The sequence below is a fragment of the Lutjanus erythropterus genome, chromosome 16 (assembly GCF_056507025.1).
Source record: "Lutjanus erythropterus isolate fLutEry1 chromosome 16, fLutEry1.hap2, whole genome shotgun sequence".
NCBI classification, from domain to species: Eukaryota; Metazoa; Chordata; class Actinopteri; order Lutjaniformes; family Lutjanidae; genus Lutjanus; species Lutjanus erythropterus.
The window spans coordinates 11975603-11989899 of NC_139332.1; the positions used below are offsets into that span (position 1 = coordinate 11975603).

At 39.7% G+C, this 14297-nt stretch overlaps 1 protein-coding gene across 4 annotated transcripts; it reads left to right on the forward strand.

The window, feature by feature from the left end:
* Positions 1 to 3137: 3137 nt before the first annotated feature.
* mturn (maturin, neural progenitor differentiation regulator homolog (Xenopus)) lies at positions 3138 to 13806 on the forward strand. Of its 4 annotated transcripts, none has more exons than XM_084738379.1 (4): positions 3138 to 3414; positions 3538 to 3783; positions 10865 to 10987; positions 13438 to 13806. In XM_084738379.1, exons 2-4 carry the CDS (start codon positions 3625 to 3627, stop codon positions 13543 to 13545), a joined length of 390 nt encoding a protein of 129 aa, XP_084594505.1. In that variant the 5' UTR covers positions 3138 to 3414; positions 3538 to 3624; the 3' UTR covers positions 13546 to 13806. The 4 variants fall into 4 exon arrangements, with proteins under 4 accessions (XP_084594505.1, XP_084594506.1, XP_084594504.1 ...); XM_084738380.1 differs by having other exon boundaries at positions 3138 to 3410; XM_084738378.1 differs by having other exon boundaries at positions 3139 to 3418.
* The last annotated feature ends 491 nt before the right edge of the window (positions 13807 to 14297 follow it).

The following is a 14297-nucleotide window of genomic DNA, read 5'->3' on the forward strand; positions in this document are numbered from 1 at the left end:
TATTAAACAAACTGCAATGATCAATAGGACGACTTCTGGCTTGGACTTTCAAAATAAAAGCCCATTTAGTGAAGCAGTAGGCTGTCAAGTCAAAATATGAGTAAACTATGATATAATATATTTTTTTTAATTTACACTGTATCAAACAACCTAAAGGTCCCGTCTAGACATGTTTTAATATGTATATAAATTGTGCTACTTCCCAAAAAAACATCAAAACATAATGATCTTGATCAAATATTTGAAATGACATCTTCTCTATGAAACACAAAAAATGTCATAATAAATAAATAAATACATAAATGCAGCAATGACCAATTAAATACATAAATATACGAAAAATAAATGGCTGCATTTTTATATGTATTTATTCATTCATTTCTTAATGCACAGCATATGTTAATATAAATTGATTTTATCCATAGGTAAAGGCATACCCCGTCATTCATTTGACGATAACAGACCTTTTTTTCTGCAGTCATATTGATATGAATAGGGTAAACACGGGTCTTACCAGTGACACTGATTAAGGCCCCGTTCCATTTAGTGCAGCAGGCACTTTTGAGTGAGCCAGTATACACAATAGCAGCCCCTGACTGTTTGACCTGAATCGTACATAACTGTATTTAATATCATTAGTGTTAACCCTAATATTTCGTGTCAAAGTGGCAGCTGTGAAAAGGCCTTCAACAGGGCTGGATTAGTCGTCGTCTGGTACTAGCACTACTAAAGTACCAGACAAATCAACTATGGAGTGGCATAACACAGTTATTTAGCATACATTTAGACAATGGTTTGTAACTTAAATATACCGTATTTAGCTTATATGACACGTATTTGTCCATACTTACCGACTTCCTCCCCACACACTATGCTTTTATTTTGAAGGGACAAGCGCTCAAATGTTCCGGCCTTGTTGCAGCTTGACACAGTTCCAGCGTGGGATTGTGAGTTGGTTTCACTCGCCCTCTGGTGGTGTGAGGACTCCTGGGAGCAGGGAGGGTCACACTGGAGGCATGACAATGGCAGCAGGCTGGATTCCTGTAAACACGGGTGGAGTGTTTATGAATCCTAGACCAGTGGATTCAGACATGGCAACACAGAGAGGCCTGGAAAACGAGTTTTTTCACAGGCCCTAGGTGAAGTGATGATTATATGAATATCTGAGAATTAAATGCTTAAATACTACTACTACTACTACTACTACTACAACTACTACTACTACTACTACTACTACTAATAATAATAATAATAATAATATGTTGCTACTGTTGTCATCCTTAGCAAATTAACCCTACACTATTGTATGATGATACAATAATATACAATAAAACAATGTGTTTTGATTTTTGTAATTTGGGTGAGCTGGTCCTTTAATGACTCTGTCATCAATTCAAATATATTTTATGGCAGTATTGGGCTTTCGGCCTCATTTATTAGTGTACAATGACTTCAGTCTTCTCCAGTGGTGAGATGTAACTACAAGTCCTGTGCATAAATACAAATGTGAGGTATGAGTATTTTATGCTACTTTATAATTTTACTTCACCGCAAATACTGGGGAAAATAATGTATGTTTTACTCCTGACACCTTTAGTTACTAGTTACTTTACAGATTACGATATTTCATATTTCATAGCCTTCCGATCCAGCGAATACCATGCATCCTCATATTTGGTGATTTTGAATGTTTCTAATAAAGTGAAGGATGGAGAGTTCCTTTATAGGTTGTGAAAGTGCTCCTACTTCTTAACCCCAATAAATTCTTTAAAAACTCCCTTGAAAAAAAAAAAAAACTGTCTGAAACCATGAAAAGTTGACTTTTAGAGATGTCTGGTTTTAAAAGGATAGCTATGCTAGAATCGTGATTTTATAGAATATAAAACAGTTGCTGTAGATTAAACTACCCAACAGTGCATAAGGTAGTTAAAATCAGCTCAACCTTAAAGGGATAGTTCACCCAAAAATGAAAAATCAGTCGTTATCTACTCATCCTAATGCCGATTAAAGTTTGGGTTTAGAACGTTTGTCCACAAAACACTGCTTGAGTTTCACAGAAAAACAGTGTTGCAGAATCTCCAAAACAACGAAAATGAATGGTGACCTGTTTTCAAACGTAAAAAAAACCCAGCAGAATAAAAACATAAAATGCCTCCATACTGCTCATCCAAGTCTCCAAAAGCCCAAACATGTCAAGTTGACTTAAAAAAATTATTTACTGCATGATTTTAGCCTAAATCTTCACTGTAGATCCTTAGCTTGGAGCCACATTCACATGCACACTGTCTGAACTCATTATGTGTGTTGTGATGGTGTGCAAACAGCATGTCAGGACTTCAGAGACTTGGATTATGCCAGACAAACAGTATAGAGACATTTTATGTTTATATTTTTTCCCCCAGTTATTTTCTACATTTGAAAACTGGTCACCATTCACTTCCATTATTTGGGAGATTCTGCAATGCTATTTTCCTGTGAAACTCCAACAATAATTTGCAGACTAATATAATAAACTCCAGAATAAGGATCTGAATACTTATTTCATCACTGGTGTTTTCTCTGTATAACACATATCACTGTAAAAAAAAAACAAAAAAAAAACAGAAAACTAACTTAAAAAAAGTCTCTGGGCTGTCTTAAGATTTTAATATGACTGAATTTGAAAAGACAGGTTGAGGTCATTTTGTAATGGCTCAAAAAAAAAAAAGCTTTTCTAGTCCAATAAACTTCTGTTGTACTTGAAAAAGTATGTTCAATAGCTATCAGTAAGATATCAAGTTGTACCAACTCTTCAGTCACAATTCAGAAGGGAGTTTAACTCTCAAACAGTGCATGCTGGGGAAAGTCTGCTATGTTATATGTTAAGCATATTTCTATAGAAACTTAATTTAATGAATTTTATTGAACTCTGCACGGGCCATTCATTCAACTCATCATTTCAAGACAAAAAGACTGTTAGAAGAATTCATGTTTATAAGTTTGGAAGTATTTTGACAATAAATACTAAAAAATATTTAGGATTAATGTCCTTGAATAAATAAAACTTGCATATTTATGTTAATAAGAAGAGATTAGTTGATTCCACTAAATTCCTGCATGTTTTTTTGCGCACGTCTATATAATATTATTATGATTCTCCTGCAGCAGCGTCTATGTTGCATAATATCAAATCTACAAAACCACAAAGTTGATTCTCCTCCTGCATGATGTCAGCAGGTTCAGATGATACTGTAGTTGGGAGGAGGCCTATACAGCGCCTCAGATATGGACGGCTGCCCGGCTCCACTGTTCGTCATCGCGTTTTTTCCAGCGTCCTCCTGCGTATGCATGTATGCGACCGACGGGCTGATTTCATAACGTGGGGAGGAAGAGAGGAATGGGGCTTTGAGCACGGATGAGCAGCAGACCCGGTAGGTAGGTAGGTGTTATCATCTGTGTTCCCGGGCCATGCACACGGTGCAGTAGAGGAGATGCGGTAGTGGAGGCTGCTGCTGCTGATGCTGCTGCTGTCCCATCAGCTGTTTTTTGTGTCTTGAGCATCATCGCCGTGACGGCTACAGAGATCGAGATCAAGCTCCGGAGCCAGGGACACCACCACCACCACCGCATAGCGGACAACACAGGATGGAGTTCAAGCATCTGGTGGAGGCGGCGGAGAAGTGGTGCTCCGGTAACCCGTTCGACCTCATCTTCGCCGAGGAGGACGACGAAAGGCGGCTGGACTTTTACGCAGAGCCCGGCGTCTCCTTCTACGTGCTGTGTCCCGGCGGCACCGACAATTTTGTAAGTGAGCCTCTGCAGGGCCTAGTGTGTGTGTGTGTGTGTGTGTGTGTGTGTGTGTGTTTGAGCGTGCGTGAGTGCGTGTGTGTGTGTGTGTAGGTGTGTCGAGGGTGGGTTGGAGGTGGGGTTGTCCCGGTTGGTCCCGGTTTTTCCAGCTGATGGATACACAGAAGAGGAGAGGAGAGGAGGGGAGGGGAAGGGGGCCTACGGGAGAAGAGCGGATGATGTCATTTCAGTTTGGGTGCACCCCCCCACCCCCTCTGTCGATGGTGTTTTTTCCTCCATCAAAATCAACTGCGATAACCCTCTGAACCACAACACCATCAAGCTAGCCCCAGTGAGGCCTGTGACTTTCAAAATAAAAGCTCCACAGACCATTCTGTGGCATTCAGAATAAAAAGTACTGAAATAATATGAAAAAACAGCTGTATATGTGGAGAACCGTCTTTCTCCTAAAATGTTATTTTACTTTACTATTTTACTTTATTATTTGTTTATTCAAATCGATGGAGGGTAATTCTTGCTGCCAAAAAGCTCAAACTCAGATTTAACACTAAACTTGTGTGCAAATAGTTCTCTCCATAGTTAGTCCACTGATTTATTTGATCAAAAGATTTGATGTTCTGCAGACATTCAATCAAAAAATGCCCAAAGGACTCATTTTTAAGGCATCTTTGCTTTCTTTGGTTGAGTGCTGATTATCCCATTGAAACCCCACTTACAAAAAATGTTTACATCAACACAAACAAAGTTTGCAAATTTAAATAGCTCATAAATTTCCTCATTTAAATGTTCAGGGATATATTCAGTTAAGGCCAAGTCTTTATGGGGCCCTCAGCAGAATTTGATTTCATCTGGACAGTTTTTACCCTTCTGTGGGTGTTTGTAATAGCCCTTCACTGAACATGACACCAGCTCTGACAGGAGCAGCTGGAATTAAACCAGTAATATAAGCCACACTGTTAACATAATATTGTGTTTTTTTATATATATTACCATAGACAATAATATATCACAAAAAACACATTTCAGGGACTCCTGGGAGCCCTCTGATGGCCACAGAGGCCTTAAGCAGGCGCTTAGTTTGCTTAGTTAATAACAAAATGAACACTAGGGATTAAAATGTATAAAACTCAACACCATCAAGCCCAAGTGAGGCCTGTGACTGTCTCAATTAAAGCCCTACAGACCATTATGTTGCATTCAGAACACAAAATGTTAAATTGAAATTAAGAAATAGCTGTACTGCTGGGGATATAAATAGCAAATGAACTGTTTTTTTTCCTAAAATGTCATTTTAGTTACATTTCTTTGATATAAATGGAAAATGACGTTTGCTGCCAAGAAGCTTAAATGCAGATTTGACAGTAGATGAGTGTGCATATAATTCCCTCCATATAATCCACTGATTTATCTGAAGAGGTTGATGTTCTGCAGATATACAGTAAATAACTAACAAGGGATACATCTTAATGTCTTTAATTCTGAGAGAAATATTGCCATCTTTTTTCCTCGATTCAGTGTTTTTCAGATTATTTCAGTGAAAATACTCTTAGAAAAATGTTTGCCCAAACAAATAATGGTAATATCTAATGCCATTAAAATTCTTAATTTAACTGATAAGTCATATATTCTGTTATTTTCATCTCCATACGGTATCAAACATATGGCCTGTGGGCCAGAACTGCCCACCAAAGGATCCAATAACACAGTTCACCCCAAAATCAGAAATACACATTTTCGTCTGGCCTCTAGTGCTATTTATCCATCTATATTATTTTGGTGTGAGTTTCAGAGTTTTGGAGACATCGCCCGAAGGGATGTCTACCCTCTTTCCAATATAATGAGACTAAATGACACTTCTTTCTACTAAGAAAGTATTTCCTACATGAAACTACTCACAACAAGGTCTGTGGATTATCTTGAATAACTGGGTGATGATTTTTGGAAAGAGACACTTGTTTGAATTTTTCAAATGTAATTTTTTGTTGCTTCGAGCACCAAAAGCTGAGTGCGGTTTAGTTCCATCACATTGGAAAGAAGGCAGACATCTCTATGGCCGATACAGTATCTTCATAATTTGGCAACTTACACCAAAACAATCTCCAGGTTGCAAAGGACCCTACTGCAAACCAATTTGCTAAAAGAAAAGGGAACAATTTGGAGGTGATATGATTTATAAGATATTATGCAATCGTTTATACTGGTCCAGCCCTCTTGCGATTAAATTGGCCTGTTTTAGGCTTGTGAACTGAGTTTGACATTCCTGCCCCACACTGCAATAGTGGAGAAATTCAAATCCCTTAATTATAATTTTAAGGTTTTTCTCTCTTTAAACAGCCACATTTAAAGGCCATAAGCAAAATCACAATCATACCATGTGTAATTTGTTTGTAATTATTGAACATAAACTTAAAGGGACAGATCACTCCAAATTCACTCAAAATTATCCACAGACTTTGTTTTGAGCAGTTGCATGTAGAAACTTCGTCCTTTCTGCAGTAGAGTCTACTGGAACGGCTTTCTTTCTAAGTGAAAGAAATATTTACGACATGAAACTGCTCACAACAATGTCTGTGAATTATCTTGAGTATTTTGAGATGATTTTTGGAAGGAGTCTGGTTTTGAATTTTTCAAATGCATTTTTTGGCACTTTGAGCACCACAGAACTTGTGCCATCTAGTTCCATTATGTTCAAGAGAAGACAGACATATCTCCAAAAATCTGCAACTCACACAAAAACAAACTAGATGGATAAACAGCACTAACGGCCATTGAAAACATATGTATTTTTGAGCTTGGGGTGAACTGTCCCTTTAAGTTGTTCAAGATAACCCAAACTCCCGAAACAATACAGAGGACATGAGCTCAGTTTCTTCAGCGGCGGCACTACTCTGATCATCTATAGACTAGTCTTGACACAGCTCACAGTCTATAACCTATAGTAGTATCACACTTGTAGTGTGGTGCAGTGGTGTTGGTGTGTTGTGGGCCCCAAAGCTCCTGAGGCAAGACCCGCCCCGCTCCCTCCTCCTGCTCTGTGACAGGGCAGGGAGCAGATGGAGATGACCCAGGAGCCAGGACGTCTGTTCACTCAATAACACATTATGTCACACCGACAGAGCGTGCCTGACTGTGTCATGTGTTTGCAGGCCTCGCCTGGTCTGTCCCACAGACAGCAGATCAGGGCTGCTTAAGCGGGGGCTTTCCTTTTCATTACAGAGAAAAAAAAAAACCTAGCAGAGCGTTAAAGGTGCAGGTACATAAAAACATACTGTCTTCCATCTTCAGCCTGCCACCCTCAGTTTTTCTCCTTGTTTTAATCTAATGCATGTCCACTCCTGCAGCCCTAACACTCATGGACACACACACGCACACACACTTACAGCTCTCTGCTATGCAGCTTGAATAACTCTGTCTCTCTGCAGGAGTCTTGAGATCCAGTTACTCTTGCTCGATCAATACAGCTATCAGCAGGGAGTCTCACATGCAGTCTCTCTCTCACACACACACACATGCACACATACACAGTCCCTGACTCTGTTTATCTTGTTTTCTACCCAAAACTGTATATCCTCACCCCATCCTGTCACTAGAGGGTGCTGTGAGATCAGCTCCACTATAAATAACAGTGCAGCTGCACATCACTATTTCAGCTGTATAATTTCCCTCAGGGTTGTTCTTTCTAGTTTTTGGTTGCACAGGTCATGTGATACAGTGTTTAGCAGCTGAAAGACAAGAGTGATTGGATTTGCTTTGTGAGGTCTGCTGAAAGATGAGGTTTTGCTGGTGTAGTTGAGACACGCCTACCCCTATGAGAGTCCATCCATCAGTGTCAAAACTGGAACAACCATCCCTGAGCAAGCAGAGCAGGAGGACCCAATGTTAGCTTAGTCTACAACACTATCAGAAAAGTGTTTCCCCAGCCTGAGTTACATGACTCTCATGTGACCCCAAGAACTCTCACACAAGGGTGTGTCCCTATTATACCTATGACACCAAACATCTTACTTTTTTACCTTAAAATTACACAAATTCACCCAATAATGATGGTAAAATTGAGGTGCCCCAAAATCAAAAATGAAGAAATCCATATCTTTCCTCCTTCCTCTGGTTTGTGGTGCTCAAAGCACAGAAAAATACATTTGAAAATTTCAACATGTCCCTTTATGGAAATAATGAACACAAGATAATCCACAGATCTTGTTGTGAACAGTTTCAATTAGGAACTATTTTCTTTCTAGAAGAAAGAAAGTAGTTTTGGTTCTACTGCACAGAAAAGTAGTTATATTAGATTCTACCATAGAAAGTAAGTAGTTCCTACATCTAGTCTAGTGATCTAGTTCTAGTGTATTGGAGAGAAGGCAGACTCTCCAAAACTCTGCAGCTCACACCAAAACTAGCTAGATGGATAACCAGCACTGCAAACCAGAGGAAAAATAAGTAGTTTTGATTTTGGGGGTGAACTGTCCCTGTAAGGCATTGTTTTCATGAAGATAGGTCAACTTTAAGTTGATTTTTCCACCAATTAAAAACCCCTTAAGTAGTGCATTTTTTAAAGTTGCCATAGCATTAATATGCCAATTAATTATCCTCATGTTTGGCATGAATCTCTGAATATTCACCTGAAAAGTCCAGTGTGTATATGATTTATGAGGATCCATTGGCAGAATATGGCTAAAAACTATGTCATAAATGTGCCATAAGTCATAAGTGTCATAAATGTATAATCACCTGAAAAAAAAAAAATCATTGTGTTTTTGTTACCTTAGAATGAGCCCTTTATCTACAGAGGGTGAGTATCCTCTTACATGGAGGCTGCCATGTTTCTATGGTATAATGGACAAACCAAACACTGGCTCTAGATACAACCTTCACGTTTTGTGTAAGTTTTGTGGACCCCTTTAAGGTGTCAATTAAGGTTTCATGGTTTTGTGGTCAGGTTTAAGTTGGTCTAACAGTATATTTATAAATAAGATAAGAGAAGATAAACTATCGATCCCTCATTGTGGAAATGTATTTGTCACAGCAGCTCAAGAGTCAACAGAAACATTTCAGACCTTCATGTAAACTGAAATCCCAACAATCCCAAATGATTTCCTAAATAGAAATTTTTAAAAAATCAAATATCATTCTCTTGAATGTTGAAAAACACAAACTTTTACTGTGGGTGACGAAGCCTCCAGACTGCAGTACACATTACCATCATTTGCTTTTGTTTCACACCTGCTGCTTTCTTCCTCCAGGCCATTTTGCACTCTTGGCCTGGTTCCTCTAAAAACATTACCTAGGCTAATACATAACTAAACAGCACAGCCTTTCGACTCCAATTAAGCAACACTAACAGTAAGTGAAGCGGAATTGCTCAAATAATCTAACCCAGGGAGCTGTGTTTATCTCTGAACGACATGCGCTAATGAGGCAGTTGATCTTAATCTGACTCAAACTATTACTGTTGGTATGATATGAAATAACAACTTACTTTCACTTAATACTGTTTTGTTGGCCGTAAGCATGCTAACATTCCTGACCTTAAGTACACACCAGACTGGTAGAGTTTAACCCAGGTTGCAGTTATCACAGCCCTCAGACTTGATTGACTATGGTGAGAAAGAGTTTTTTGGCTAGGTGTGGAGTAAAATTACTGTGTGGTTACAATAAGGCACACAAAATCCCCTTGAACAAGAGTCCATGAATAATGTTGTCAGTCATAAACTCCTGGTGCGTTTCTCACTTAAACCTCAGTGGCTGCCAGTGCTGAGATGATTTACTTTTTTTCAAGGGGACTCAAGTATTTTAAGCAACAGCATGATCAAAATGAAGTAATGATCAACTCAGTATGCACAGGGTTACTTTAAAAATGTATTCTGATATAGTTAGTAATTTCATCTAAAAAATGTACTCAATAACTTAATCCAAGTATCACAATATTAAAGTAACATAACTTGATTACTTCTCATTACTTCTGGATGACCTCAATAACAAATATGGTGAAATTGCTCAGCCTAATGTAATGTTTCATGTTAGGTTTATTAATCGTTCGTTCAGTTATTCCTTCCTTTGTTGCACAAATGCACATTTAGATTAACAGTGGTTATTATAAACATTTATATGTATTCGCACTCAAACTTAAAATAAACTGCCATAAACCCATTCAAGTCTGGGACTTGTTTTTTTACCCACACACCATCCTGCTAGCACCACCTACCCTCCCAACATATTATGCAGTAGTAGCAGTAGTAATAGTAACAGTAGTAGTAGCAATAGATATTGAGAGACTAACTAGCTACTTTAACGTTAGCAGTTAGTCTGTGTTGCTAACATTAGCGGTTTGTCTCTGTAGTTAATGATAGCGGTGGCTAGTTCTGTAGCTAACATCAGCAGTTGGTGTGTGTCACTTACTTTACCAGTTGGTGTGTGTAGCTAACAGTAGACGTAGCTCTGTAGCTAACGTCAGCAGTTTGTCTGTTTAGCTAAATGGCTCGTCTGTGTACCCAATTACAGCGGTAGGTCTGTAGCTAACATCAGTGGTTGGTTAACATTACCGGTTGGTCTTACCTGTACATGTTTCTTTAAATTAGGTGAGGAGTGCTTGGATGGGGTTGCCAGGTCTGTGTGACACTACCAGCCCAATAAAACTGGCACTGGCAGGCAGAGAGCATATAAGCACATCGTATTTGTGTGTGTTTATGTGGGCGTGCGTGTGCGTGCTGATCTGAAGTCAGCTTGGCAGGATTTAGATAGAAATAAATTACTTAATTTCCTCCTTTCCTCGTTAAATATTGTGTCACATCTGTTTCTGTTATTGACACCCCTTTGTCTGCCCACATGTCCTTGAAGAAATGTCTTTGTATTTACTGTAATTGCCTTGTTCTAGTTTCTCTGCACTGTTCTGCCCCTGACCCAGCTCTACTTGTTCACTCGTTAAATTGTATGTCACTATACGTGCACACGAGGGTTGCTACACACGCTGGCGGAGGAAGTGTGACAGTATTACATCACATGTTGTGGAGTGTGAATCCCACATGCCTTCTTGCATGAATGTTTGCTAATCTTTGTCTATTGTCTGTCTCTGTGTCCTCAGCACGTATGGAGTGAGAGCGAGGACTGCCTCCCCTTCCTACAGCTGGCCCAGGACTACATCTCGTCCTGCGGGAAGAAGACTCTGCTGGAGGTGCTGGAGAAGGTCTTCACGTCCTTCAGGCCTGTAAGGAAACAAAAGCGTGACGCTCGCGGGGACACGCAGTTTTCTTTTTAACGCGCTGCATCAAACGCAGCACAGTCAGTGACCTCTGCTTGCTGTGTCTGCAGTCTATTACAAACCTGAGACATTCTGTTCTCACTGGTACGAACAAAACATGTCAAACTCCACCCAGGTTCAGACATTTTAATGTTCCCTCTCCTGTCAGCAGATGATACAAAACAGGCAGAGGATGTAAAACTGTGTTTCAAGGCCTTTTAGAGATTTTTTAGAGTATTCATGTCTATTTGACACATAAGAGTAGTTTTGTTTTCATGAAGTTAAACAGCTGATTAGCAGTTTGATACCTTCTTCCTTACGCTTTTTCAATCAATATGAGTGGGTTAGGAGAAAAACAAGGAATAACCATTACTTATGTTTTAAAAATAAAACAAAGCAGGATATCACTGTGAAACTTTCTTGTTCTACTCCAAAATTATATTAATATGGCATTATTTCTTTATTATTTATATTATGTGTTTATAAGGCGCAAAAACCCTTAAAAATTAACTAAGTGACACATGCTAAATTTACAACTTCAAAAGACCTTTATTTTTTATTAACTTTAAAATTCAGGCTTCCATACAATGTGATAAAAAAAAATGTTTGTGGTGTTTATCCTGTAGTCCATTCAAATCCTGTAATTCATTATAATTCATTCATATGGAATGGATAACCTAGAGTTTGGGATGGTGCCCCAAACTTGCACCTTAAAATAAACATGAAGTCTTTATTCCAAATTCTTGACCCCAAATCTGGAGCTAACCTGTTAGCTTAGCTGAGCATATAAGTGGAAACAAAGAGAAGCACCTTGCCTACCTGACGTTCACTTCTTTAAATACTGTACCGTAGTGGGAGTAACTTCCTGGTCTCAGCTGGTTGTCTGGCAACCTCACGGTGACCATGAGGAGGTTACTGGAAACGGACAAGAAACACATTATATGGCACAAAGTCCCAGATAGCCAGACCTATCACCACTCCTTGTTTTAGTGTTGTGTCAGCAGGAGAAAGGAAGAGCGAGAGGAAAACCACATCATGTCAGTTTTCCCCCTCCATCTTTGTGTCGATTAAACAAGCAAACATAAAAAAAAGAGTTAGTTGGTGAGCTTAGAGGTGCAGGTGCTTTGGGGAGAGTTTGTTAACGTTGGTCAAAACCAGGTTAACTGTTTCCATATGTTTCTAGTCTTCATGCTAAGACAAGCCAATCGTCTCCTGTCTCCAGGTTCAAATTTAGAGTACCGGTGTCAGAGTGGTATCGATCCTCTAATCTACAGTAGAATAAGCATATTCTCCAAATTTTGGCCTATCCTATATTTTCCAGGCCAGTCTTCAAAATTAGGTTTTGTTTTCAACACATACAATCCTATCACACAGAAAGGTAAAATCATTTCCCTTCCAGTGTGACCCATGGGACCTAACTTCTGAAAAAATATGAATGCTAGTCAGTGGCGAGAGACAAATTATTTTTTGCTCCTTTTTGAACTGTGCCATGAATTACACATATGATGTTTGTCTATTGCGGTGTAGTTTTACAAGTCAAGAAAGTCGCAATTTGTGGTAGGGTTGTCATAGCTTAGTTTAGTTTTTCATAAAACTGCTCAGTGAACTACATCAACACAAATATTGCTGTTCCTTAATGTTATCTTACCTGAAGTGTTTCAGGTAAGATAATGTTCAGGTTTTTTTTTTTACCAGCTGTAAAGAGAAAGAGTGAGAATAAAAGAGTAAGACCCATTGCTGTGTGACACACAAGCATAGCGTAGCTTTGGTGGCTAACATAAGCTTTTGGAGGGAGAAAGTCATGATGTTACTTACGTGACTTCTGGGTGTGTAGTCTTTCTAATTATGTATCTTCACAGTTTTATACTTAAACAGTCTAACAACAAACTGACTTTCTTGACGTGTAAAATTATAATTAAAATTGACAAATATCATTTGTGTAATTTATTGTGCAATTCAAACAGGATCAAATTAATTTGTCTCTCTCAAGGACAGACACTATGTCTGTTAAAAGTTAGTGCAGGCCTCTCACTGACTCCAAGCCTTTGTGTGATACTTAAAACTGGAAAATTCTCTAACAGCCCTTGACTTCCATTCAGTTTCCCAAGGTAAGGTCTCATGGTGGTCCGCTGGAAGGGACATACACATACATGAAACAGGAAAGTAGACAGTTGACTGAGGTTGCAAAAGGGGTGGGACTTAAGGAGGGTCAACTAGTATCACTGGTAACACCTGTGTTTACCCTACTGTTTCATAATGATGACATTTCATAATATTTCAATATGGCTGCTGTGAAGACGGTCTATTACACTGCCTCCTTACGAGACAGAAAGAAAATGTGTTGGTGCTAGTCTCACACATACACACATCTTAATGTTGCAACCTCTGACACAATCTTCCTCTTCCATCCCCGTCAGCTGCTTGGCCTGCCAGACTTAGAGGACGACAGTTTCGAGCATTACCATGCCGACATGGAGGGCGAACCGGGGCCCGACCACCAGCAGATGGGGGTCAGCCAGCAGTGATGAGCCCCGGGACGAGGCCTGCAGCTGGGGGCGGAGCTGCACTGAAGCTCTGGGCCTCAACTCATCCACCCAACACACTTACCAACAACACACTCACACGAACACACACATAACTTAACAGTCAACTCGCTAAAAATGCACCACCATGTTCTTGAATGTCTCAGTGGCTTTGCTTCCCAAAGAGTGCACTCTGTTGCACTGTGTTGACCCCCAAACACACACACGCACACGCACACACACACACACACACACACACACACACACGCAACACACACGCACACACGCACACACACACACACATTGGGGCTACGTGAGCAGTGGCCATGTACAATGCAAGTATCATAATCATTCACCATCTGGTTAGTTAAAGTTCCACAGCACAGCAATATTACATCGGCCTCAGCTGGCTTTGTTATGCAGTCAGATGTTACCGCAATACACACGTTTCCCCCGTCGGTTTGGAGACGAATGTGACAGATAACCTACTTTCTCTGCTGTTGACACAGAGAGCTAGATGAAAGATAAACGGGTGAAAACTGACAGTTTGTGGACGCGGCAACTGGCGTGACGCAGGTAAAAGAGAAGGGAGGAAGGAGGGGAAAAAGCGGTATAATTTTCCACCTCGTGGAGGGAAAGAAGGATAGCGGTGACGTAGATTCAGGTGGGGCAGCTCTCAAAATTATCCCGTTTTAAACACACACTTTAAATAGTCGCATAGGGTTTGAATCATTTTACACATCGCCTCCTCATGT